Genomic DNA, 26759 nt, shown 5'->3' with positions numbered 1-26759 from the left:
CCCTGATTCAGTTAGACATCCCTTCAATCTAACTGGATTTTTGAAATTTGGAAGTAATTTTTATGGTAGGTTTTGCATTAAAATTAGCATTTCAAAATTACCTAATAAGGTATCATAGGCAAGTCATACTTCAGCCCTTTTAGCTTATAAGTGGTCTTTGAAGAAGTGATGATAGTAGTATAGGTGGAGGGAATTAATATTGATGATTTGTAAGTCATGGACATCAAATGTTACTTTATATAATTCTTTTAAACATGTAGAGAGGTAAGTACTATTGTTTCTACTTTCTAGATGAAGAATTTGGAAGTTGTAGGGTGTAAATAGGGTGAAGGGTGTAAATAACTTTCCTTTGTGGTGGAGCCTGGATAAGAATATTAGTCTGCTTTAGCTTCAAAGCACCCTGTTTTTCTCTACTGCTAGATAGAAAGTCAGATGAGCTATGGGTGTATATTTGTTCCTTCTTTACATATGACTGTTTCAGACTTGTCTTAGGTACATCAGCTTGCACATATATGATGTATTTGTTTGATCTTGTCTAAAACATCTTTATGGAAATTAAGGCAAACACTTATGCTATTCTAATCATTGTGGAAATTATTGGATACCACTTGGAGTTTTTTCATGAGTATAACATAATTTGAGTTGTTTCTTTAGAATTAGTGGTATTAAAAGAATGTTTTCATCACAGTCCATTTGCAGTATCTTGAACATCAAAGAGAAATCTTGCATATAGGCTCATCTCTGTAAAAAAAAAGCATTTCAGATGGTTGCAGCAAAGTAAGTTGATAACTTTCCTGTCAGGAGCTTCTCAGTAATTTTTACTTATCTCACTTAGAAAAGCGTCATTCCTTTTTTTAAGGAATATTAATTTATTTGGTTTCTGGTGCTTTGTTGATCCTTCAGGGCATGTCAGGGTATAAACACTGTATTATCTTTTCCAAATTTGAAAAATTGTGAAGCACATTTCTTAAGGGTTCTGAATGTAGAATGTGGACCTGTAGCAGTGTTTATTTTTGGGGTGGTGAGATAGATGGATTGAACTTGGGCACTTGACCACTGAGCCGTATCCCCAGCTCTGTTTTGTATTTTATTTAGAGACAAGGTCTCACTGTCTCACTGAGTTGCTTAGCCCCTCACTTTTGCTGAGGCTATCTTTGAACTCATGATACTCCTGCCTCAGCCTCCCGAGCTGCTGAGATTACAGGTGAGCTGCTGGGATTATAGGTGTTTGCCACTGCGTGCCCGGCTTGTAGTAGTGTTTTTGAATAACACAGCTGCATATTTTAATACTTGCTTTTGAAGCATAGTTTTCTTGCAAAACTGCTAAGTAGCCAAATGTAAAAATATAGGCATAAGCTTCAGTCTCATAATTCTTCCGATGATCTTGACTTGTCGGGCATATCTTGCATGAAATCATGAAAATATTTGTTTTGCTGACAGATATACAGCCTTAAGTTTGTAGTTAAGTAGTCTTTCTCTTTTCAAAAAAATGACACACTTGGGGATTTCAGGTTTAAAGTCAAAAGTTGTTTTGGTGTGACTCTTGGAATTATTGGGCTTGAACATTTGGAAAGCATATTGCCATTTTACATACTGTAAAACCTGGGGTTTAAAAAATAGAAATAGTTTGATCATTGGCGTATTTGACATGGTAATTGAACTTTTCCTGTTATCCAAAACATTTACTTTTTGTGGTACTGGGGATTGAACTTAGGGCTTCTTGCATGTTATGCAAGGGCTTTATCACTAAGCTACATTCCCAGCCTTTAAAACATTATTAATGGAATTTCTTTTGCCTTGATTTTTGCCTAATATATTGGGTTAGGTGTATTTATAACTCATCCCCCTTTTAGTGTGAAGGGTCCTTTTTGTCTTACTTTTTGATTGTTTGCAGTTGGCTGAATAAAATGAATACTTTTTCAGACAATTATGGACAAAAACTGTGTGAAGAAATAACAACATGAAGGGTTTAGATTTTCTTACAACAATGGTTCTCCACTATGATTACACATTTGAATCACTCAGGAAGCTTTTAACAACAATACGCATCTTCAGATATTCTGATTTAATTGGTCTGAAGTGGGTGCTATGTTTTGGTATTTTAAAAGTTCCCTATATGATTTGAAACTAGAAGTGCTGCTTAGAGGAGGAGAGTTTCCTTAAAAAGGCCTTTTGCATTTTGGGTGGTGGTATATTTGTTTTGGTATGTGTCTTTACAAAACAAAACAAAACAAAACAAAAACTAAAAACCTTAACAAACCAAATCAATGCTTTAAATTTTTTGAAAGTTAGAAACACTTATTACAAAACTATGCTTCAAAGTTCTGGTAGTTGAAAGCCAAATATTTGTGATAAAACAATTTTAACAATATGGGTTTACAACCACTTTAACATATTTATTTATTAAATATTTCCAACATATTTACCATGGTACTGTGACTGGTGTCTTATATACTTTGGGTATTAAGATATTGAAATAATTCCAGTTACTTTTGCTACAATCTACCTTTGGTATTACTCATAAAACAGTACTTCCATGTTACCTTGCTCCTTGATTTTACCTTTTCAATCTGTCTGGTTTTGAAACATGGCTCTGCAGTTTACCAGCTGTGATTTTAAACACGTTATTTAATCTCTGTTGTTTCACTATAGTCATCTGTTTAAATAGATAGTAATGTTTCATAGAATTGAGGTGAGAATTATAAATATTTGTATTTAGAACAGTGTCTCACACATAATGATGCTGTTATTTCCTACTGTTTTAATTTGGTATTTGGGTACTTAGATATTGTTTTTCTTTTTTTTTTTTTGGTACTGGTGTTTAATCATTGAGCTACATCCCCTTCCCATTTTTATTTTTTGAGACAGATCTCACTAAATTGCATAAGGCGTCACTAAATTGCTGAGGATGGCTTTGAACTTGTGATCCTCCTGCCTCAGCCTTCTGAGTTGCTGGGATTACAAGTGTGTGCCGCCATGCCAGGCTAGTTTTTCATTATCTGAAAGGATTAATGAAACTTTAAGAAAATTATATTCTTTATTCGATTCCTTTCAAATAGTTTGTAAGTGAATCTATGCTCTTAGTTGGGAATATGAGTAGGAGTCCATTGTAGTGTTTGGTCTTGGTAGTATAATAAGAAAACAGGAATTTGAAAAGGTTCTAAGTTCCAACCTGGCCCCTTCTTAGTTATCTCTGAACCCTGAGCCTCGTATTCTAGGGGTAATCATAATTACCCACCCAAAAGTGGTTACAAGAAGCAAAGAAAGAAATATGTATAAATATAGTTGCTAAACTAAATATGCTGTAGAAATTTCTTCATTTAGCAGTTATTTTTAGAGCTTTACCTTTGTATTAGATCCTGCTTCTAGGTGATGGAGGGATCAGATTTTTAATGTGTGTGTAACTTTTTTTCTTGAGCTGAATATACCCAGTGCAGGAAAGAACCAAAGAACAGATGTTGCCTGTAACTCCATCATCCAAATCACTCAAAGAAAACTACACATTTTGGTTTACTGGGTTTCACTACATTATTGTTACAGATTTCATGCCAAATATTTTTGCAAAAAAGTAGGGTGTGACCATTATGTGAAACTTTTTTTTTTTAATGTACCAGTATTAAAAATCATTTATTATTAAACTGGTGTAAGATCAGGATGCATGGAATATTCATGAGTATAGCTTAAAACTGAATAGTTCAAACTGACACACATCTTTTCTTTGTGATACTTTAGCATTTTTCCTGTCTGAAAAAAATGAACACATTAATTACTGATTTGTGTATTATAGTTGAAATATTACACTTAATTTACTATTGTGTTACACAGTATGGACCTTCAAATTTTAGTCTGTGCCTGCTCTCATTGTTTTCATCATCTGACATGCCCACCTCAGTGTCCCTTCTGTAAGGTGTTTACTAATAGTGCTGCAATACTTTAAACAAAACACACATGTTGGCTTTCAGAAATATATTGACTCATGTACTGAGAGTGCTAGGCTCCTGGCTCACAGTGTTTGAGAGGACAAATGTGTATCCATATGCCTCTGGTGAATACTTTGCTGCTGTTTACTTTTTAAGCCATGTGAAGAATAGAATAGAATTATGCCATGGCAGAATTTTACAGTGAAAGGTTATAAACCAGTTTTTGGACTGAAAAAAATGATATGACGATTACACAGCAATGATGATTATGCGCTCAAATATGGTTTGTGCTCCACCCCTTCCTTACTGGGTATTGAACCTAGGATCTTGTGCTTGCTAGGCAAGCGCTCTGTCAGTAAATGACATCCTCAGGTCCTGCACTCCTTTTTTTCCACCTATAGGTATGATCATAATATATTTATAAATATTAATTAGCCCTGAGCACTGCTGCTTTTGTGTCCCATAAATTTTGATATGTTGTGTTTTCATTTTCATTCGTCTTTAAAATTTTTCTAAGTTCTCTTGTAATTTCTTCGATCTGTTGATTGAGAGTGTGTTCATTTCTACTTTGTAAATTTTATAACAATGTTACAACAATTTTCTGTTACTGATTTCTCACATTATCCCATTGTAGTCAGAGAAAAGATACTTTATCATGTTTATCTTAAATCTGCAAAGTCTTAGTTTGTGGCCTAATATATGGTATCTCCTGGGAAATATCCTTTATGTGAGTGAGAATTAGCTGGTTTATTAAGTTCCCTATTTTTCGTAGTTGTCCTCTGTTTGGTTTCTCTATTGAGGAGATATTAAAGGCTTCCAACTATTATTGTAACAATGTCAATTTCTCCCTTCAGTTCTTTGTGCATCATATTTTGATGGTCAGTAGATGCATAAATGTTAAAATTGTTATGTGTTCTTTATCAAAGGTTTTTTTTTGTGTGTGTGTGTGTTTGTGTGTGTGACAATATTGGAGATTGAACTCAGGGCTTCATGCATGCTAGACAGATGCTTTATTACAGAGCTGCATCCTCAGTTCTTTTTAAATTTAATTTTTAGTACGATCTCACTAAGTTGCCCAGGCTGGTGGAGAATTTGTGGTGCTCTATCTGAGGCTCTTGAGTAGCTGGGATTATAGGCATGTTATATGTCTGGCTGTATCAAACCTTTTTGTAATATATAATACCCTTCTTTGTTTCTTGTAACCTCTTTTGACTCTGAGTTGGTTTTGTCTGATGTTAGTATAGCTACACTTACTTTCTTTTGGTTACTTATTTATATTGATTTTCCTGTCCTTTTACTTTCAGTCTGTGTCTTTGAATCTAAAATGAATCTCTTGTAGGTAGTTTATAGTTGGATCATTTTAAAAAATCCATTCTGCCAATCTCTGTCTTTTGAGTGGAGAGCTTAATCCATTTACATTAAAGTACTGAAAAGGAAAGACTTACCACTTGGGTCATTTTTTTCCATTTGTTTTTTATGCACCTTATAACTTTTTTGTCCTTTATTTCCATCATTACTGTTATTTCATGTTCAGTTTTTTAATAGTGAAATGTTTACATTTCTTCTCATTTTCCTTTTGTATATATTCTGGTTAGTGTATTAGTCTCCTACATCATATAGAAAACAAACAATAGAGTTACATCCCATTTATAACAACAGTAGCTTTTGTAATTACCCATATCATTACTTTTAGTGAGATCTTTATTTACTCATATGACTTTTGAGTTTCTGCCTACTGTTCTTTTCCTTTTACCTTGCAGGACTACTCTTAAGTATTTTTTGAAAACAAAGTCTGGTGGTAATGAACTGCCTCTGCTTTGGTTTCTCTGAGAATGTCTTCATTTCTCACTCACTTTTGAAAGATAATTTTGTCAAATATATGATTCTTGGTTGTCAGTTTTTTTTTTCTTTTAGCACTTTGAATATGTTGGTTCACTGTCTTCTGATGTCCAGATTTTGTGATGAGAAATCTGATAATCTTATTGAAGATCCCCTATGTGATAAATTACTTCTGTTTTGTTGCTTTTAAGATTCTTTGTTTTTGAAGGGTTGATTATAATGTGTTTCATTGTGGGTGTCTCTGATTTCATCATTCTTGGTGTTCATTGTACTTCTTGGATGTTTATATTCATGTCTTTCATTAAATTTGGGCAATTTTCAGCCATTATTTTACCAAATATTCTTGTATATGGTCTGCTTGATGAAGTCCCACAGTTTCTCTGTAATTTTCTTCAATCTTTTTTCTTTCTGTTCCTCAGACTTGATAATTTCCATTGTCCTACCTTAAAGTTAATGACTTTTTCTTCTGCCTACTGAAATCTACTTTTGAATCCATCTAGTGAATTTTGCATTTTAGTTGTTGTGGTTTTCAATTCCAGAATTTCCTGTTGCTTTCCTTTTTTTATTGACATTTCCATTTGCTCATCTGTTGTTTTCTGGACTTGGTCCATTTCTTCCTTTAGTTCTTGTTTTGTTTTTTTTTGAGGGGGTGGTGGGTACTGGGGATTGAACTCAGAGGCACTTGATTATTAAGCCACATCCCCAGTCCTGTTTTGTATTTTATTTAGATACAAGGTATCATTAAGTTGCTTAGTGCCTTGTTTTTGCTGAGGCTGGCTTTGAACTCACCATTCTCCTGTCTCAAGCCTCCAGAACTGCTGGGATTACAGGCGTGCGCCACCACATCTGGCTTCCTTTAGTTCTTTGCACAGCTTTTTTTTTTTTTTTAATATTTATTTTTCAGTTTTTAGGTGGACACAATATCTTTATTTTATCTTTATGTGGTGTTGAGGATTGAACCCAGTGCCTCACGCATGCCCGGCGAGTGCACTACCACTTGAGCCACATCCCCAGCCCATGCACATCTTTAAGACCCTTTTTTTTTTTTTTTAAAGTTTTTGCTACGTCTGCCATTAGATCTTTTGATTTATTTCTGTTTCTGTTGATTTATTTTTTCTTTTGAATGGGCCATAGTTTCCTGCCTTGTGATTTTTGTTGTAGTTGTGAAAACTGGACCTTTGAAGCTAATAATGTGATAACTCTGTAATTGCAGTCAAATTCTTTCCTTCCCTTGTTTTGCTGTTTTTTAATTTTTCTTTCTTTTCTTTTTGTGAGTGTGATATTGTTCTTCTTTGAATTGTTTTAGGCTATCTTTGTGTAAGGGATCAATCTGAGGTGTAAACTTAAGATCTAAGATCTTTTCTGAGCATGAATATTTCCTTGGGCATGTGTAGTTACATTCTGATTTTTGCCTGCTTCTGTGATTACTTTTAATGTTTGAGTCTTTAATGTCTGGCTTCCAAAAGGGGAAGAAGAGAAAAATGAAGGAGGTGGGGGAAAAAGTGCTGGCCCTTTAAATTTCTGAAAGTTACTTCTCTGAAGAGGTAGGGTGAACAACAATGGCTGCCCACCTCTTTGAACCTCAGAAGCAGCATGATCAGAGCACAGATTTCTGATATTTGGAAGGCAGAGTCCTTTGGCTCACTGTATTGTGAGCCCAGTGCAAGCTATTCTAGGACTACCTGCCCAGCTGCCTGCCAGGGGGGCTGGAGTGGGATTAGGTAGCTGCTACTATGCTGAGGGCTAGAATTGACAGAAATAGTCACAGTCTAGGTCTAAGTCTTCCCCCAGAAGTTGTAAACTTTTATTAGAATGTAGCATTCAAAAACAGTTGCATAAAACCGGCTCTGCCAGTGCAATTGTCTAAGTAGGAGACAGATTCTCGGTGTTCTATTCCACCATCTTCCCGGAATCCTCTTTGGGGGATGACTTTAGACATAGTCCCTTTTGTGGGGGAAGGTACCATCTCCTGCCTGAGTCTGAGACTTATAACTATGATCTTTGTAATCTCTTCTCAACTCAACTGTTATTTATTGATCGTTTATTAGCTTTGAGATGTGGCATCTTGCACTTTCATCAGTACTTTAAGGTAAATTCATGTATTATCTCTATGAGAAAACTGCACTAGAGTAAGGTAACTGACTTGCCTAAAGCCGTATAGCTATTAGTTAGAAGACTGGATGTTGGACCCAAGTCTGTCTTATGCCAAAGCTTCTCTTGTTAGCTGCATACTCTGTACTGCATCTTGTAATTAAATTGATGTTAAATGTTATGATAAATATTAAAATGATAAGTGGAAAATTCTGTGGAAGCACAGAGAAAGGAGTGAATAATTCTGTTTTGGGATTTGGGTGTTTTCATGTGATTGAGATAGGTCTTGAAAGGTAAGTGAGAGGAGGGCATTCCACAAATATGGGAAGGTATATGCTAAAAGAGTGGAGTCTTCTGTAAATGATAAAGATTTAAAATGTGATTGGCAACTGGGACCAAGTGAGCCACTTTAAGAAGTTTGTACTTTACCCTGTAATCATTTGGTAAACAATGGAGGTTTTAAAATAGGTAATAACATGGTCTGTTTCACTTTTGTGGAGCATTTTGTGGAGGGAGAATGGTTTGGGGGATGCCATGGGAGGTAGTGGTAGCTGGACAAGGAGAAACATGGAGGAGTCGTCCATTTCAGAGCTTATTCCATTGAGATGTTAGGATGTAGAGGAATGGTTAGATTAGAGAAATCTACAATAGCTTGGGCTATATATTTATTTATTCATTTCCATCTTATTTCTTATCCCTTTGAAGGTTGTTTGGTGATTGACCTAATTATTGGTTTTAGGATAGAGTGCAGTGAAAGAATGAGGATGTCCTGTTTTTAAATAGTAGATTTGGTTATATCAGTCTCTTGTTGAATGGCTGTTTTTTACATTAGAAGAAACTGCTTGATAACAGGTTTGTATTTGAAGAAGTTTATTTTATGAATGTTCAAATTTGGTCACATAGTCTTTCTGAGATTTCAGATATCACCTGTTGGGTGTGTGTGTGTGTGTGTGTGTGTGTGTGTGTGTGTGTGTGGTGTGTTTTGCCATGCTGGGGATCAAACCCAGGGCCTCACATGTGCTAGGCGAGCGCTCTACCGCTGAGCCACAACCCCAGCCCAAGGTTTGTTCTCTTAATCATACTTTTTATTCAGACATAAGGAAGACTTTCATTTTAAAAAATAATTTTTAATAGTTGTATAGATAGCATGCCTTTATTTTATTTATTTTTCTATGTGGTGCTGAGAATTGAACCCATTGCCTCACACATGCTAGGCAAGTGCTCTGCCACTGAGCTACAGCCCCAGCCCTATTTTTTTTTTTTGTATCCATACTTGCCTTTCTTTTAAAACATTTTCTATTATTACCATACTTTTTGCTGATATGAAATGTTGTTGTACCAAGTTGCCATTACATTGTTTCTTTAAAAGGCCTTGTTCATTCTTCCCCCCAAAATGTTCATTACTCTTTAGAATTCTGTTTGTGTCAGTATAGATGAAGGAGTTTTCTTATCTAGACAACTCAACTTTACAGATTTTTGCTTATGTAATTAAATCTAGTAGTTATTGAGTGTTCAGTTTGTACTAGGTACAATGAATGATATAAAGATATAGGTGATATAAACATAGTCTTATTTTGAGGTTGTAACCTGATTGGGGTGTGGAAGGATTAGGATTAGACTAATGCTTGAATTATTATATCTGGAACACCCCAAAGAAAGTGTAAGAGAAGCGAAAACAAATGTTGTGGAGGCTGGCTGGATAAAATATTTGCATCTAGTTGGGGATCTAGAGTTCAGGAAGGGTTTAAAAAAGTAGGTGGATTTTGACTAGACTTTTAAGGATGAGGAACATTTTAATGAGTAAAAGGGGAATCAGTATAAAGAAGAAATAGCATGATAAACAGTATAGTGGCCAGACAGGCAACCAGATCAGTGAGAGGCAGGTTTAGAATGAAAAACTGTGAGAAAAATGCCAAAAAGATAGACTTTTGACAAGTCATAGAGACCCTAGAATGTCCAGCTAAAGAGTTTATCTGTGCACAGTGTTGCTGGCACTGTATCAAATTCAGACATTTTAGAACATATTTTTGCAGCTATACTAGATGCAAGTTAATTTAATAGCATCTTGCAAAAAAAAAAAAAAAAAAGACTAAGAAGCAGACAGAATAATAAATGTGGGCCTGAATAATGGTGGTGGCAGTAGGAATGTAAAGGGATCTTTTTCTTATTTTTAAATTCTTATGTTAGAATACATATAACATAAAATTTATGATTTATACCATTCTTAAGTGTACATTTCAAAATGCTATATCCAGTCTATTTCTCATCCTTCACTACCATCTAACATCCTGATTTACTGCTTAAATTGTTAACCTCTGAACTATTCTCTTTGTACCTACTCTTGCTTACTGCTGTCTATTCTTAAATTTAAGCAGTCCTTTTAGAATAGAAGAAAGTTCTTCTCAATTCTTCAAGGTCATCCATCTCAATCCACATAGAAAATAAAGTCTTTAGAATATCCTGTAAAGTCCTTCATGATCTCTTTGATCCCCTTGCCTTTTCTAATTCTAACTACCCCAGCCTCTTTGTTCTTAGAGCACAGTGATGTACACTGCTTCCTTTAGACCCCCAGTGTTGCTGCTTCCTTTGCCTTGAATGTTTTTCTTTTAGGTAACTACTTTACCTCTTCCCTCATGTCTGTGGTCTTTGCTCAAATGCCAACTTCTCAGCGGTATCTTCTTTGAGTACCTCATTTAAAATTGATGCCTTTCTCCTTACTCCTACTCTCTCCCTTCTCTCTGCATTATTTCCCTCCAAATATTCTAATATTCAATATGGTTCACTTACTTTGTCATTGCTATTTTCTTCATTAGAATGTATGCCTTGTGGGAGCAGGAGTTTTTGTTTTGTTTTTCTGCTTTCTTCTCAGTGTCCAGAAAGATTCTGGTACATACGTGCCAAATATTTGTTAAATAAGAGTTTATCATTCTCTATAAATATTTATATGATGCCTACTATATTTCAGGCAGCTGACGAGAAAAACTGATCATTAATGAGTAAGATACAATCTCTGCCCTAGAATTTGGTATAGAGAAGTGAAATTGGCTTTTATGCTGGCTGCTGAAGAATAGTGGTGCCATGTATGCTAGTTAGCCCTCTTTATTTGCATCCATGGATTCTGTCAACCACAGATTGAAGATATTTTTAAAAATTGCATCCATACTGAATGTGTACAGAATTTTTTCTTGTCATTATTCCCTAAACAATACAGTGCAACAATTATTTACATAACATTTGCATTGTATTAGGTATTCTAAATATAATAAGAGATGATTTAAAGTACACATGAGGATGTACATAGGTTATATGCAAATACTTCGCCATTTTATATATGGCACTTGTGCATTCTCAGATTTTGATATTGGCAGGGGATATGGGGGGTGTCCTGGAATCAGATTCCTACCAATACTAATGATGACTATATATTTAATATATAGTGCTGCCTTTTAAAGAAAGGAGCTATAAAAATGTATAAACATCTATAAAACCTAGTAGTAATTTCACTTCTGGGACCAGGTTCTGGTACCTACCATTTGATGCCTAGTCCATTGTTTTAGGCAGTGGAATATAGGGATGAACAATATAAATAGGATCAATAGTCTCATGATGCTTACATTTTGTGGGGTTGGAAAGATGGTGATTGGCATACTACAAAGGAATAATAAAAAATATCACATAGTGATAAATGCTATGTAAATAAGTAGAGAATTCATAGAAGGTCTTCTTGAAAAGGTGACTTCAAGTTGAGATGAAAGAGAATTGGGTTTTAATCAGGAAAGTGACATGATCTGATTTACTATTCTTCCATTTATTAATGAGATTAAAAAAAGTTTTTTGCCATCTTGAGTATATATCTCTTTAGTGAAGAAATCATATCTTTTTTAAATTTTTTTTTTTAGTTGTAGATGGATACGGTACCTTTATTTGTTTATTTTATGTAGTGCAAGGATCGAACCCAATGCCTCAAAGGTGAAGCAAACACTCTACCACTGAGCTACAACCCCAGCCCCGTATCTTCTTAAAATGTTTAATTTATAAGTTTAGTTGTATGTTTTAAAATCACATGCTATTAAAAATACAGTTTTGTTTCCTTACATTTAAAATTCCTCATGTTTTTCAACCTTTGTGTCGTTTTTTTTTTTTTTTCCCCCTTTGAGATGCTACTTGTATGCTGACCAGGCTGGCTGTTAACTCCTGTGCTCAATGATTCTACTTCAGTCTCCTGTTTAGGTGGGACTATAGACACATGCCACCGCATGCAGCTCATTAAAGCTATTTTGAGTCATCTAACAGTATTCAGATTATCCTTCATTTTTATTTGTTTGGGATTATAGCATTTTTGAGTTTGAATGTGATATTCTTTTTTTTTTTTTAATATTTATTTATTTAGGTGTAGATGGACACAAAACAATGCCTTTATTTTTATGTGGTGCTGAGGATGGAACTCGGGTCCTGCCCATGCTAGGTGAGCGCTCTACCGCTGAGCCACAATCCCAGCCCCTGAGTGTGATATTCTTACTGGAGATTTCTTCCAAGACAAACATATGATATTATATAACATTAGGTATTGTGATCATCCTGTAGGTGTGTTTTTTATCTTCATACTGTAATTACTTAGTGTATTTTTAAAGTGTTTTTTTACAGAAGTTGCTTATAATGGCAGTTAACACTTACAAATTTGAGTTTCTACCCCTATTGATAATGTGTTATTGATTATTCTGCTTTCAGATGACACACTAAGAATTCTGAACAAGCATTAATTGAGATCATCTTCCTGAAGTTTTGTTGTAATTTGACTTCTTTAATCTTTTTTTTTTCCCTGGTACTGGGGATTGAACCTAGGGGCGTTTACCCATTGAGGCACATTCCGAGTCCCTTATTATATTTTATTTAGAGACAGGTCTCTCTGAATTGCTGAGGCTGTCTTTGGACTCCTCCTACATCAGGTTCCCCAGCTCCTGGGATTACAATACAGGTGTGCGCTACCTTGCTCCAGCTGGCTTCTTTGATCTTTTAAAATACATTAATGAGCGCTTCCTGTCTTCTCTGTTTTCCGAAAGTACTGCAACAGTGATTCTCTTTTTTTTCTGAAGGATGTATTTAGGGTAGTGGGAAAAGATAATTGTTTTCTTTTTACCTCTGTTTATTCTCCTAGCCTTTCCTTTCTTCTCCCTGTGTCCCTGACTTGTAGGTCATATCATTAAAGTTGCTCTTGATGAATCCTCGATGAGAGATAGTGGAGAGAGAGAGAGAAATTAAATCAGAGGCAATTTTCTGGAGATTTATTTTTTAATTGTTTCCACTGAGGATGTGTTTTTAGCATTGAGTGGGTAGGGACTATGATACATGGAATGGCCCTCAACATCAAAGAATTACATATTGATAATGCCAGGGTTGAAAAACCCTACTTCCTACTATTTGTTATAGAATCATAAAAGGGAAAGAAAATTGAGATTTATAAGCATATGACATAGTTACATACTGCTGCCCAACAGGAACCAGCTTTAGGAAGATAGAACAGCTCTTTTAGAATCATATTGTTTTACACTTCTGTTGTCCAGGTTGTCAGTGACGGTGGGATAATTTGCCTTTTTTTTTTTTTTTTAGTTCAAGAACTCAGTTGCCTTCTGAGTTCCCTTATCCATTGACAGAATTTACATAGGGTATAGGTGTTAGATGAATATCTGTAATCCTTCCAATTTGGAAAATCGGAGATTTGTGTGTGCTGAGTAGTGGTGAAGGTAAGTAGTATTTAGTTTTGTCTCTGTCTCTCCCAAATTAAAATGGTTCTGAACTAGCCTTAGGAGATAATAGAACCTTTATTTCTGTTATTCTGTTTTATGGTTGGGATGATGACTGTTAGATTTTTGGTGGGCTAGGGCAGTGATTCTCAAATTTTCTTTCCCAAGTTGTTATTCTCAGGTCTTCCTATTTTGGAACATTCTAAAAAACAATTCATGATTATAGTAAAACTGGTTTTCTTATTAAGTTAATAAAAAACTACAATTGTCCAAACAAGTGACTAAGTTAGTGTTACCACAGTGAGGTGTGATATAGGCTTGACCAGATGCACTGGGTAGGTAGAAAACTAATTTTTTTTTAGTCTTTTTGAAAATTTCTTTTGATTCTTGTTAATATTTTCTTGGACATCTTAGGAATTTAGTAATAGTTTCAGGAATCAGTATATTTTGGAAAAAGTAGCATGTCATTTTTTTCAAATAGTTTGTAATGAAATAAATTGTTATCTATATCATTGGCTTTATTAAGTTTAGTAAACTGTATGTAAGATATGTTCTAAATTCTCAATGATTTTTATAATCCTCAATAGTAAAATTATTTTAATGGAATAAAGAAGTCAACTTTTTAAAAATTTTTTTTATTTTTCAGTTTTCGGCAGACACAACATCTTTATTTTATTTTCTTATGTGGTGCTGAGGATCGAACCCAGCGCCCCGCTCATGCCAGGCGAGCGCTTTACCGCTTGAGCCACATCCCCAGCCCCTCAACTTTTTTTTGACAGTTTGATTTTGGTGATTAGTTTAATGGTGAGGACTGCCTTTGCCAGTTAGGTTATATAGCTAATTTGCAACTTCAGATTTTGACAAAATATACTTAAAAGTACATTGAAGCTATTCAACCAAACATTAGGCCATATTGACAAAAGTGGGCTTTTATTTAAAATAAATTTTAGTATAAAGTTTTTAACCCTTTTGAAAGTTTGAGATATCTACAAGTTCCTTGTAAGTGAAAGCATGAAATTTTACATTTTATTTTAATAATTTATCAATTTACAATATTGGTATTGTATGATAACACCAAAAATATGATGTCATAAAATTTAACATGTAAAACTTTCTGAGTGTTAAATTTGAGTATGATAGAATTTACCATTGTTCTTTGACATATGACAAAACATTTAGAGGTAAAGTCTGCAGTTATGTTTGCAACTTATTCTAAAATTTTTCAGGTAAAGAGGAGGGGATCGGGGAAGAAAGAAATAGTGGAGCCTAGAGTTACAAGATGTTAGCAGTTGGTGAATTTAGGTGAAGGGAATTGTTCATTTTAATATTTTTAAAACTTTTCTGGTGGCTTGAACATTTTCAAAACAAAGTTGGGAAAATACTTTAAACTCACAGAGAATAAAAAAATAAATTTAATAAGTATGTTTTACCATATGAGAAGTGACTTTTACCAGGTTAAAAATACATTACATTAGGATAAAACTATGTGGGGGAAGTAGAATGAAGAACTTATTTATTAATTTTTATAAGTGAATGATGATAAAAGGTGTGACATTGGTACGGTTTTTAGATTTCATTGGATACATTTAAAAGTGGATAGAACTGTTTTATTTTGAGATATCAACTTTATGTGATGACATCCTTTGCAACTGTTAAATTTAGATGTTAAATTAGAAATCTAAAAGTTAAAAGATTTTTTTTTCTTTTGTGATAATCAGGCAAACAGGTATGAAAACCTCACTTTGGCTAATATTCTTTAAGCTCTTCGGGTTCTATGAATATGGTGCTAAGAGTTCACTTAGTTATACTGCAGATTGGCAGATCCCCCTGGCATGGACAGATATGACTATTTTAACAAGGCACTGTGGAGCTTTTGAAGTACAGTTGCAGTCACCTCTCCCAAACCTTTTACTATCCCTATAGCTTTACTAAAGTTATGCTGCTGACAGCAGTCATGATATATTTTTCATAATATTTTAAGTCACAAAATTAATTTATGACTTTGGAATTTACCTTTTCTACATCTGAATAGTTTCTTTTAAAACTATATCAAACATTAATGAGGGGCTGGGGTTGTGGTTCAGTGGTAGAGTGTTTGCGCAGCACGTGTGAGTCACTGGGTTCGATCCTCAGCACCACATAAAAATAAATAAATAAAATAAAGGTACTGTGTCCATCTATAATTAAAAAAAAATTAAAGAAACAAAAAAACTCAAAAACAATGATATTCCTAACATAATTTTGAGTTTCTCTGAAACTAGAAGTTATAAAATTAGAAGTTGATAAATTAACTTATTTTTATACTTCTAAGTGTCTTATTAAAAATCATCAGTAAGGACTTGTGATAGTTGTGATAGATCCTTTAACATGAGGTTATTATACAAAGATTTGGAATATGTATTATGAATACTTAGTTATGTTGGGATATGTATTGTGAATATTTAGTTGTGTTGGAAATCTAAATGGTAATATATAAATCATAACCTGTAGTAGGTTTTTGTTATTTTTTATTTTAGTGCTGGGGATTGAATCCAGAGGCATTCTACTACTGAAATACATCCCTAGCTCTTTTTTTTATTTTGAGATAGGGTCTCACTAAGCTGCTGAGGCTGGCTTCAAACTTTCGATCCTCTTGCCTCAGCCTCCCGGGTAGCTGGGATTACAGGTGTGTGCCATTATTCTTGGCTTGTAGTGCTTGTTGACTGATTTAAATATATTCCTGAAAGATTAAGAGTTAGTTTTTAGGTTGAAAGAGTGTGGCATACAGGTGCAAGTACACATTGTGCAAGAATATAGGGGCTGAAAACCATGTGTACTTTTTCTTGGTCAGAGACATTAGGAGAACATCATTCCTTTGAATAGATCAAGCTGTCTGGTTAATAAAGAGACTTTAGCTGGTTCTTATAAAACCTTATCAAATGTTTCCTTGATTTTATTTTTGAAAATGTGAGTTATAAGGCTTAATTTAATGAGGGGTTGAAAAAAATCAGTGGTGTATTTTCAAAAGTGTTTATAATTTAATCATGAAAAGTCAGAAAATTTAATATTACTGCGATCTCATTGTCAGATCTCATTCAGGTTTTGACACTTCTGTGATATTCTTTGTAGCAAGAGATCCAGTTCAGAACCACATGTAACATTTAGTTGACATGTTTCTTTAGTTTCCCTTAGTCTGAAATAGTCCTTTAATCTTTGCTTGACTTTAAATATTACAGGTCAGTTACTTAGTAGAATGAACTTTAATTTGGATTATCTGGTGTTTTTCATTATTAGATTCAGATTTTATGTTAGGCCAGGAATTTCACAAAACAGTCTGTGCTCTCATTGCATTCTGTCAGTTGGTGTAGGATTTCAATTTGTCCTTTCATTAGAATGTTCACTGATCACTTAAGATGGTGTCTGTCAGGTTTTCTGTATTAATTTCCTGCTGCTGCTGCTGTAATAAATTACTGCAAACTTAGTGACTTAAAACAAGTTTGTTCTCTTATTACTACTACTATTACTATTACTATTATTATTATTATTATTATTATTATTGTGTGTGTGTGTGTGTGTGCTGGGGATTGAACCCAGGGCCTTGTGCATGCAAGGCAAGCAAGCACTCTACCAATTGAGCTATATCCCAGCCTCTCTCTTAAAATTCTTAATGCCAGGAGTCCAAAATCAACATGAGTTATGTTGTTGGCAGGGCTGGTTCCTTTTTGGAGGATTTGAGGTAGTTTGTTTCCTTGACTTTTCCTCTTTTAGAGACAGCCCGTGTTCCTGGGCTTATGTCATCTTCCTCATCTTCAAAAGGGCGTCATCACTCCAATCTCTTGTTTCCTTTATATCACCTTTTCTGTCTTTGACCTTCCTGCTTCCCCCTAGAAGTATCCCAGTAATTATATTAGTTTCATTAGGATAATCTCCCCATTTCCAGATTGTTAATGCAGTCACTTCTGTAAAGTCCATTTGGCCATTGAAGATAATGTGTATTTAATGGTTCCTGGTATTAGGATATGGACATCTTTAGGGGCACACTTACCCACTGTAGAGTCATTCTTTCCCCTTTGGTTATTTATTTATTTGTGGTGCTGGGGATTGAACCTCTTGCACACATGAGGGCAAGTGCTCAACCACAGAGCTACATATCCGGCCTTACCCTTGGTAATTTATATTTTGTGGGAAGGTACTAGGATCCTTGGTTCCTGCTAATAGAGAATGGTGTTTACAAGCCAAGATCTGGGTGCTAGCAGTGCTCACTACTGTTGGGATTTTGCTGTTCTAGGCCTGCACTGTAGACAGAGCTAGGGAAATATGTATGTGTGTATATAGACCTATATTTGTATTTTTATGTTAAAAGACATCCATACTGATACTTTCAATTCTAATCCAATATCATGGATTCATTCTTCTGCTTTTTTTCATATTGTCACTGTTTGCTCTGGCAGCGAAATTACTGACTCCGTTTTTCTTAGTGTACTTTTTAAAGCAGTCCCCCGTGTGTGTGTGTGTGTGTGTGTGTGTGTGTACCAGTCTCTTTCTGCCACTGTCCTTTACCCTTCTTTACATCTAGTTCTGATAACCTCCTGTAGGTAACTAGCTCTTCTATGTAAATGTCGTCTTCAAAGTATGTAGTAATAGGGTAGTTGGACTTCTTATATGGCAGCTTTGGAGTATTCTGTTGTCTGCTAAGTTCTTTTACTTAATGTGGCATCTCATGTAAGGATTGTAGTTTGGTAAATTTTTAAAATATGTTATAAATATTAATATTTAGAATTAGCTGGACTCAGTTTTGATGGTGACATTCAAAACATCATAGGAGCTGGATGAACACATGCCTTCTCTCCATCTAGCTACACTAGTATCATATAGTTTCTTCACAGTCTGTTTGATCTTTACATCCACATGAATGTAAATCTTCTTCATATCTGATTAAGATCAGGGAGAACTTGATATGGCATATGATGAAGCTTGTTTCTTGTAAGGGCATTGTTCTAAGGATATTTGAGTTGCCTTTGGAGCCACAGTGTATTGAGGCTGCTGGAAGGTAGATGACATGATGACATGTCTTTTTTGTTTTTATTTTTATTTTTTTGTGGTTGTGGATACATATCAGCAGTGCTTCTTGGCTTTCAAAGCCCTTGCTTCGAATTTAGCTTATAAAAAGGTAGATTTTTACTTTAAAACTTTTTGTAAAAAAAATTAAATCTGGGGGTGAGTTTCTTAAACTAAGTGTGGTTAACTTAGTAAATACTACATTATACTTAAGCTTTAATTCCTTTTTTATTGAATTACAAATTTTTCAAAGTGACTAAAATAATAGCTTTTGTCAAAGATCTTATATAAACCTATGTTAAGTTCTTATGGGAAGATATTTTGGTGTAGGCAGTTATTTTCATGTTTGAATATAATTTCTGCTTAGCTTTCTTAATAAATCATATTTTAACTGTTTGATATATTTTGTTGAAGAAGAGAATAGAGGAGAGAATTTCTCAGAAGTACTGATTATATGACTAAATATTTTGGGTTCAAGTCAGTTTTTACATTTACAGAGAAAAGTCAAGCCTCACATAAAAAATAGTTGCCTGGTAAAAGTTTCCAAATAGAGCATTTTTTCTAAATGGCAGAAAATTGAACCTACAAACATCTTGTAAATGTTTGTAGAGGTTATTTGAACAACAGCACTTTCATGTTCCAATGAAATATTAGCATGGTAATGAAGGTGAGTATGGTATTAACTCTGGTTTTGCTTTCACTATGAGAAATGGCTTAACTCATTTTTCTTTCTTGGCAGAGCAAATTCGATTAAAGAATATCAGAAAAGTATATGGAAGATGTATGTGGTATCGTTTACGGTTGTTAAAACCCCAGCCAAATATTATTCCTACAGTAAAGTAAGTAATGGATTTCAGTAAAAATCATGCCTTAGTGCTTACTCTTCGGGTATCATATAAAATAGGGATTATAATGACTAAGACGTGCTTGAAAAGAAATTGTAGCCTGTAGTAGAGGTAAAATGTAATTTGTAAATTTGGGAACTGACTGAACAAAGGAGAAGGGTGAGGAGGAAAGTGACATTCAAGTCTTGAATGAAGTCCTTCTGTACCTTGTGCTATAATTTCAGTTTTATGTTAAAGCTATAGGGGAATTGTAAGAAGATTTAAAAGGCAGGGAGGTGATGTGGTCAAGTTTGCATTTCATGGTGATAATTAGAAGTTTATTGAGTACATATTGCATACTAGGTGCTTTTTATGTTATTTAACTCTGTATCAACTTCAAGGTAAATATTTGTGCTTTTCCTCAAACCAAGGCAAAGAAAGATGTGATAACTTGACCAAAGTCATGCAGCTAAAGACTTAAATCTTAGGGAGATACTGGCAAATGAACAAATAATTATATTAGAGTTAGTGCCTTAGTCTGTTTTCTGTTGCTATAACAAAATACCAGTAGCTGTATACATTATAAAAAAGAGAGGTTTATTTGGCTTATAGTTTTAGAGGCTGATAATCAAAGATCAGGAAACCCTGTTTGTTTTCTGGTGAGGCCCTTCCTGGCTACATCACAACGTGGTGAATGGCATTATGGTGGGAAGGAAGAGAAGTCATGTGGTGAGATAGGAAATCAGGGGCCAGTCTTCCTTTTTTATGATAACTTATTCTGGCAACCATGAGAACAGCATTAATCCCTTCTGAGGATGATACCTCTGATGACCTAACCACCTTCTGCTAGGCCTTAAGGTTTTAAATTTTATGAAGCAGCAAGGCTAATACACACACACACACACACACACACACACAAAATCTCTCAGTCTTCTTATAATTTAGAGACTGTAAAGTTCAGCCACCTCTAGATATTGCCACATTGGAAACCAGGCCTCTAGTACATGAACCCTTGGGGGACAAAGCACATCTAAATGATAGCAGTAAGGGCTGGGAGAGGGGTGATACCACGAAAGAGTAGAAGGACTTCTACCTCTGACTCAAGACAACAAAGAATGCTTTTCTGACAGATGTAAGTTCACAGTTGAGATTTGGAAGAGTTATTAATAATAGACCATAGCTTATATGAATTGATTCTTTACTATCTGTCAGCTACCTTCTAAATTCTTTATATGCTAAATCTCAAACTCGCTCTGAAAGTTGGAAACTGAGATGTAAAAGGCTAAGCAAATCGCTAGCCTTTCTTAGTTAATAAGTGAGGAATGTGGGAGATGAGCTGAGGGATTTTTGTTCTGAAGCTTGTGTTCTCAATTCCCCTCTCCCTTGATAGTCAGGTCAAAGTGAGGGGATTTTCCACATATGTTTCCCTCTCTTCTCTGGGCATAGGTGGACATATATAAACAATATGGAAAAAACAGTTTGAAGTGATATGCCTTTATTAAGGTTTAGAGTATTGTCTTGGCCAAATGAAAAGAAATTTATATCTGATTGCCAGCTGTGTTTAAGCTATCCTGGGATTAGTCAAGATTGAATAGTATTCTATCCAGCTGTCCAAGGAACTTGGAGTGAGTGAGAAGAGAAAGTCATGTTTTGTGCTTCTTTGTGTCTTTAACTATAGTCATCTATTGATCATTTTGGCAAAGGTTAAGGATTGCTTTTTGGAGGATAGGTCACTTGACTTGAATATTTAAGGAAGAATAGAGTTTGGGTGAGCAGAGATAGGGAATGGAAATTTTTGGTAGAAAGATATGAGAGAAAAGCATGATGATAAGGAAAGCTTAGGGAATTTTGAAAGATAGGACTTGTTTTGTTTGAAAAATCAAGGTGATAAAGGTAAGTGGATAGGTTGAAACAAGATCATTTCAGATGAGTCTAGATGAAGAGGCTTATTCCAAATGATGAACATAATTAAAAACTATGTTCCTACTCCAAGAGTTTAAACACATAAATTTTTCTTTGTAGTTCTAAAAATAAGTCACTCCAATTTTATTTGACTTGTCCTTCTTTGATTCTTAATATGTTTTTGCTAACAAATCCTGTTTGGTGTAACAAGTTGTTATCCAAAGAGCATAAAAAAGTAAAAATAATTTAATGTCCTTACCTAAAGAGAGCCACCGTACAATGATTACTTTATATGTTTCTAATTTTTTTATTTCTAGAAATTGGATTATATTTTAAATAATTTGAAAGCTGTTTTCTCTTTTAAATTTAACAATACAAGGTAAATAGTCTTTCACAGGAAATTTTACTTTTATTAATTGAAAGTATTTCTCTGTATGGTTGTAACAGTTATTCAGTAATTTTTGGATGAGTATTTAAGTTTGTTGTTTTCTTTTATTACTACTTATATCCATAACTACCCTTTTATACTCCACATACTTCATTCTACTTTATTCTCTTCTAAATTTCTTGATTTGGAATGGATTGATAGACTGAAATGGTGTTATTTTTGAGGTTTTTAATACCTTATTTCCAGATGTCCTTCAAACATGTGGAGGGAGAAGAAATAAATTTTTTGTCAAATTATATGTTGTTTTATATCTTTTTAAATTTTAACTAATGCACATTTTTATCTATTGGCTACAAAATGTTACCTTGTATGGCTGCATCATAGTTTACTTAATTCTTTATAAATGATTTATTCATTTAGTTTCCTGTAAATGGACATTATATTATTTCCAAGGATTTACTACTGTAAACAATGCTGTTTATTCATCTTTGCACAGCTGACCAATTACTTTTTTTAGTTTATCATACTAAAAATGTAATTACTAGGTAAAGAGCAGTTTTTTTTTTACATTCAGTAGCTTATTGAATACTTAATATTTATATATTTTGATTACTGAATACTTAATATTTACATATTTTATCTAATCAAGTAAGTTAATAACTTGAATTAACCCCTGGACTTGAAATTCTACAAATAGTAAATAGAAAATTTATTACATGGGAGGCACTGTACTAGATTTTACAGAATTCAAAAGTGAGAATGATATTATCTTTGCTTTAATGGGAATATTCAACTCAGCAGCTGTAGAATTTGAGTGCTATGAAATTAGTTTACATTGTTTTATGCCTTAACTTCCCTATATCATTAGACTCAAGGAAAGCCATTCACATGTAATTATTTATACCTCATGTATCTTTTTCTTAACAGGAAAATAGTTCTACTAGCAGGATGGGCATTGTTCTTATTCCTTACATACAAAGTGTCCAAAACAGATCGAGAATATCAAGAATACAATCCTTATGAAGTATTAAATTTGGATCCTGTAAGTTGTATTATTATATTTTGTACTTTAAAGATCCCATTAAAACAATAGGTCCACATCTAAAAGAAATTGGACCATGCCTAGAGAAATCAGACTTCAGTCAGTTAAAATTTTTTTATTAAAATAAGATATGAATTTATTATCATTTTAACATGCATATGTATATATATTTAAGCTGAAGCTATTAATTGCCATATTTTAAGTATTGTTTTGTAATTGCTAAAATATTTGAAGATCAGAAGTTAGCATATTTTAAAAGACATCTCTGAGGGCATTTATGTTAGTTGAATGTTAAAAATCTTATGCCTTTGTGTTGATAGACATGTAGGCAGTATGTTAAGTCTGGTTTGGGGGATCTCATTGAAAATTTGTCTTTTGGGTGTATCATTAGAATGTTAGAACTGAAATTAATGATAGAGATCATCTAGCTTTTTTTCAAATAGAGAAAATGAGGCTTGGAAAATTTGTGTCTTCTCTGGTGTTTTGTAGCTTCTTAGTAGCCAAGCTAAATCTAGTGCTCTTTCCATTTTTCCCCCAAACCACTTCTTCTAATTTGCTCAACAGATGGCTTGATTCAGAGATTTATATAATACAGAGTAAGGAGTAATTTCATCTTCTAGTTTTCTGCTTTGTAGAAGAAAAGTTTGCATATAATATGATTCTTCTTATTGTAACAACTGTTGTTATGGCAGTCAGGAGTTTGAGATGGTTTCCAGTCCTCCTCAGATTATAAGGGAAACAAACCTTTGATTTGAGCATTTTTGAGCTAGTCTTAATTTACTGTGATCATTTTTTGATAGATATCTGTATACTTTTGTTTAAATGTGGCATTCTGTGGCTTCATTTTAAAATCATTAATGCCTAGTACTGCAGGATATATTAATTCCATAAAATAAAAATACTTTTATTTTAAAATGTGTGGGGTGAAATTTATGGTACAAAATATGTAGGAGGAAATGTCAGTTTCTTTTGTCAGAATATTAAGTAGTTTATTGTCAAAATAGGTTGGATTATTTCTTTACCACATGGTGCTTGCTTTTACTAACACAAAGCTTTCCCTTTTAGGGAGCAACAGTAGCAGAAATTAAGAAACAATATCGTTTGCTATCACTTAAGTATCATCCAGATAAAGGAGGCGATGAAGTCATGTTCATGAGGATAGCAAAAGCTTATGCAGCGTAAGTATCATAGGACCCATTATGCATTTTGTAGAGGGGAAAATATAGTTTTGTGTTTTAATAAAATAGTAAGTAAAATAAGTGTCATACACTTTTGTTAAATGCTGACCTCACATGCTGTGTTATTTATGGAACTATTCTGCAGCCCTAAAATTGTGAACTTAGTTAAATTAAGTAGTAAGTGATGAGTTCATTGAGCTATTTTGTAAGCATCTCAAGTGGAAGAGAGTATACTCGTACCTTGTTTTCATTTTGAGGCTTTTATTAGGCTAGTTCTGTTTCTCTCTCTCTCTCTTTTTCTTTTTCTTTTTTGGCAATGTAGTTGCCTCATTTAAACTACTTAAAGGCAAGTTTAATATTTACTTTCAATAAATACTTCATTTTTGATATCTTTTTACAAATTCATTTTAGTAGATTATTCCTAGTTTATTGTTAAATACTAGTTGAGAGGTGCTTTTTTAAGTTTTTTAAAAAAATTCTTATTTATTTACTTATTTATTTGCTAAGAAACGTTTTCTTTAAGAAAGTTTTCAGGACTTGCAAATCATATTTTTCTTGTTGGGACCGGTGAATTGTATTGTTATTGTTAAGAAACATTATTCAAACATGCATTATGTGTACAGACTTTATTTATATGTTTATAGACTTTGAGGAACATTTTTGCTGTCTTTTTTGTGGTGCTGGGGATTGAACCCAGGTTTACACTTGCTAGGCAAGTACTCTAACACTGAGATAGATCCCCATCCCTTGAGGAACACTTTATGTACACTTCGTGGAAGACAGAATAGAGTATATAACATTAAGAAGTTATTATTTCTTGGGTGTTAATACTACAAGAGACTAAAGTTAGCTAGAATCTTTAGGACTTAATGATGGGTACATCCCCACCTAGTTCTTTTGTTGAATTAAAGAATTATGAGGAATTGTGATGTATAATTTTGTCAACTAATTTAAAGAATATAAGTAGACTATGGATGACTCAGATTTAATAGCAAACTGTGAAAGTAATATGAATGACAAAAGTTTTGGAAACATGTTATTTTTGTGCTTAGTGAAACACAGACTTTTTACCTATTCCCTACATTTTTTTTTTGTGGCTTACTGGTTATCTTTGTGAAATACTGTATGATTCTGTATTAAAGTAATGGTATCTAGGAGCTTCTGAAGTGGAACCAACATTTTCTCCATATCTCTTCTCCAGGTTGCTGTTTTTCAGTTGTCTCCTTTTTCCCCCTTTCAACATGTTTTCTTCAAGCATTTACTATTTTTCCTTAATTATTGCTGTACCTTAATTGCTGTCTTCAGGTAATTTAAGAACTGAAGATTGTCAGAAGATGTCAGATAGCCAAGATTATTTAATTAGTAGCTTTAATTTTAGTGCTTTTGGTGCAGGGCTTTTTCCCCCCCTCTTAGTCTTCAAGTATTATAACAAGTTTATGCTTCTGTTTTCAGGTTGCTAGCTCTGACTTTATGATGTTCAGTTCCTTTTAAAAAAGTTCAGAAAAATAATATAAGATTTTTAGTTTCAACTCAGTTATGTGATAAAGCTAGAGAATATTTTGTGTGTAAAATATTTTAAATACTTAATGGCTTATCAGACCAATGAATAAGTAAAATGTTAGTGGGACCCATAACTTTGAGATTTTGTAACTTGTATGAGTCCAACTAGATTAGGCAAGATGTCTATTCTATTAAATGTAAGTTTTGAGTAATTGAGAAGTTCTATTTTACGAGTAAATTCTCATTATCCCAGTTAATTCAGGCAGCCTTTGCAGTGCATATATGTTTGATCTTCAGTTTGTTTCAGAATTTGCTTTGATGATTTTATATAATTTCTTTTCCTTGCCCATTATAAATAAATTTTTTTCCTATTTTCACATGCCAGATGTAGCTTTTAAAAGACTGGTTATTTTTAAGGAGTTAGACCATTGAATTCTCTGGTTCATTTTTCTGGGCAATAGTTAAAATTTGGCTTTCAAGTGTAAAACATTTCTTTAAGATATATATAGTAAGTGGACAGCATAGGTGTTACTTTGAAGATATTTTCGTGTGAGGCACTGGGTTTGATCCTCAGTGCCACATAAAAATAAACAAAATAAAGGTATTGTGTCCATTTACAACTTAAAAAAAAATGTGTTCTTGTGCTCCAGCACTTGACTATGTAATTTAACTCTACAGAGCCAACTCAGGGTTGCTCACATATAATTTAGTGAAAGCATTCTCTACATCAGGATTTACAGTAATCTGGGGTCTCTGAAATTACAGAATTTATTTTACTTTTTTACAGTACTGGGAATTGAACCCAGGGCCACTGCTGAGCTACATCTCCAGCCCTTTTTTAGTTTTGGGGATGGTCTCACTATGTTGCTGAGGCTAACCTCAAATTTGTGATCCACCTGCTTCATCAGCCTCCCAAGCCACTTGAAAACTAAGTGTACTTTTTTGCTATCTTGTGAAAGTATATCTTCATTGCCTCTCAACTTAGAGGTGTGTAGAAGGTGTGTGCCAATACATATTCTGTATATTGCTTGTAGTATACAGAATTTATATGAATTTGTAATGTGCATTTTCCCTGGGGACAGGGGACATAAGAGTTCATTATATTCTTAATAGGATTTGTGTTGCCTCTTTCCAAAAGTTAAGGGATATAATCATGTTTAAGAAACTACATTTATTATTATATGAATTTTATTATTATTGAATTTTAAAAAATTATAATAGCATCATTGGTCTGTTTAAGCTTGTTATATATGATCTATGCTGAAATCACGGGCTTATTTAAGGTACTGCAACTGTG

General features: G+C 33.8%; 1 protein-coding gene across 1 annotated transcript in view; it reads left to right on the top strand.

Annotated features, from left to right (window-relative positions):
• Positions 1-19322: 19322 nt before the first annotated feature.
• Sec63 (SEC63 homolog, protein translocation regulator) overlaps positions 19323-26759 on the top strand; it is a 41416-nt gene continuing 33979 nt past the window's right edge. Inside the window, exons 1-3 of the mRNA XM_015497264.2 lie at positions 19323-19467; positions 22670-22784; positions 23850-23962. Of these exons, the coding sequence (XP_015352750.1) occupies positions 19331-19467; positions 22670-22784; positions 23850-23962 (365 nt within the window). The 5' untranslated portion in view covers positions 19323-19330. The remainder of the gene's footprint in view (positions 19468-22669; positions 22785-23849; positions 23963-26759) is intronic.

The sequence above is a fragment of the Marmota marmota genome, unplaced genomic scaffold, assembly GCF_001458135.2.
Source record: "Marmota marmota marmota unplaced genomic scaffold, marMar, whole genome shotgun sequence".
Taxonomy (NCBI): domain Eukaryota; kingdom Metazoa; phylum Chordata; class Mammalia; order Rodentia; family Sciuridae; genus Marmota; species Marmota marmota.
Note: the sequence above shows the minus strand (reverse complement) of the source record. Positions and strands in the feature narration are given on the sequence as shown.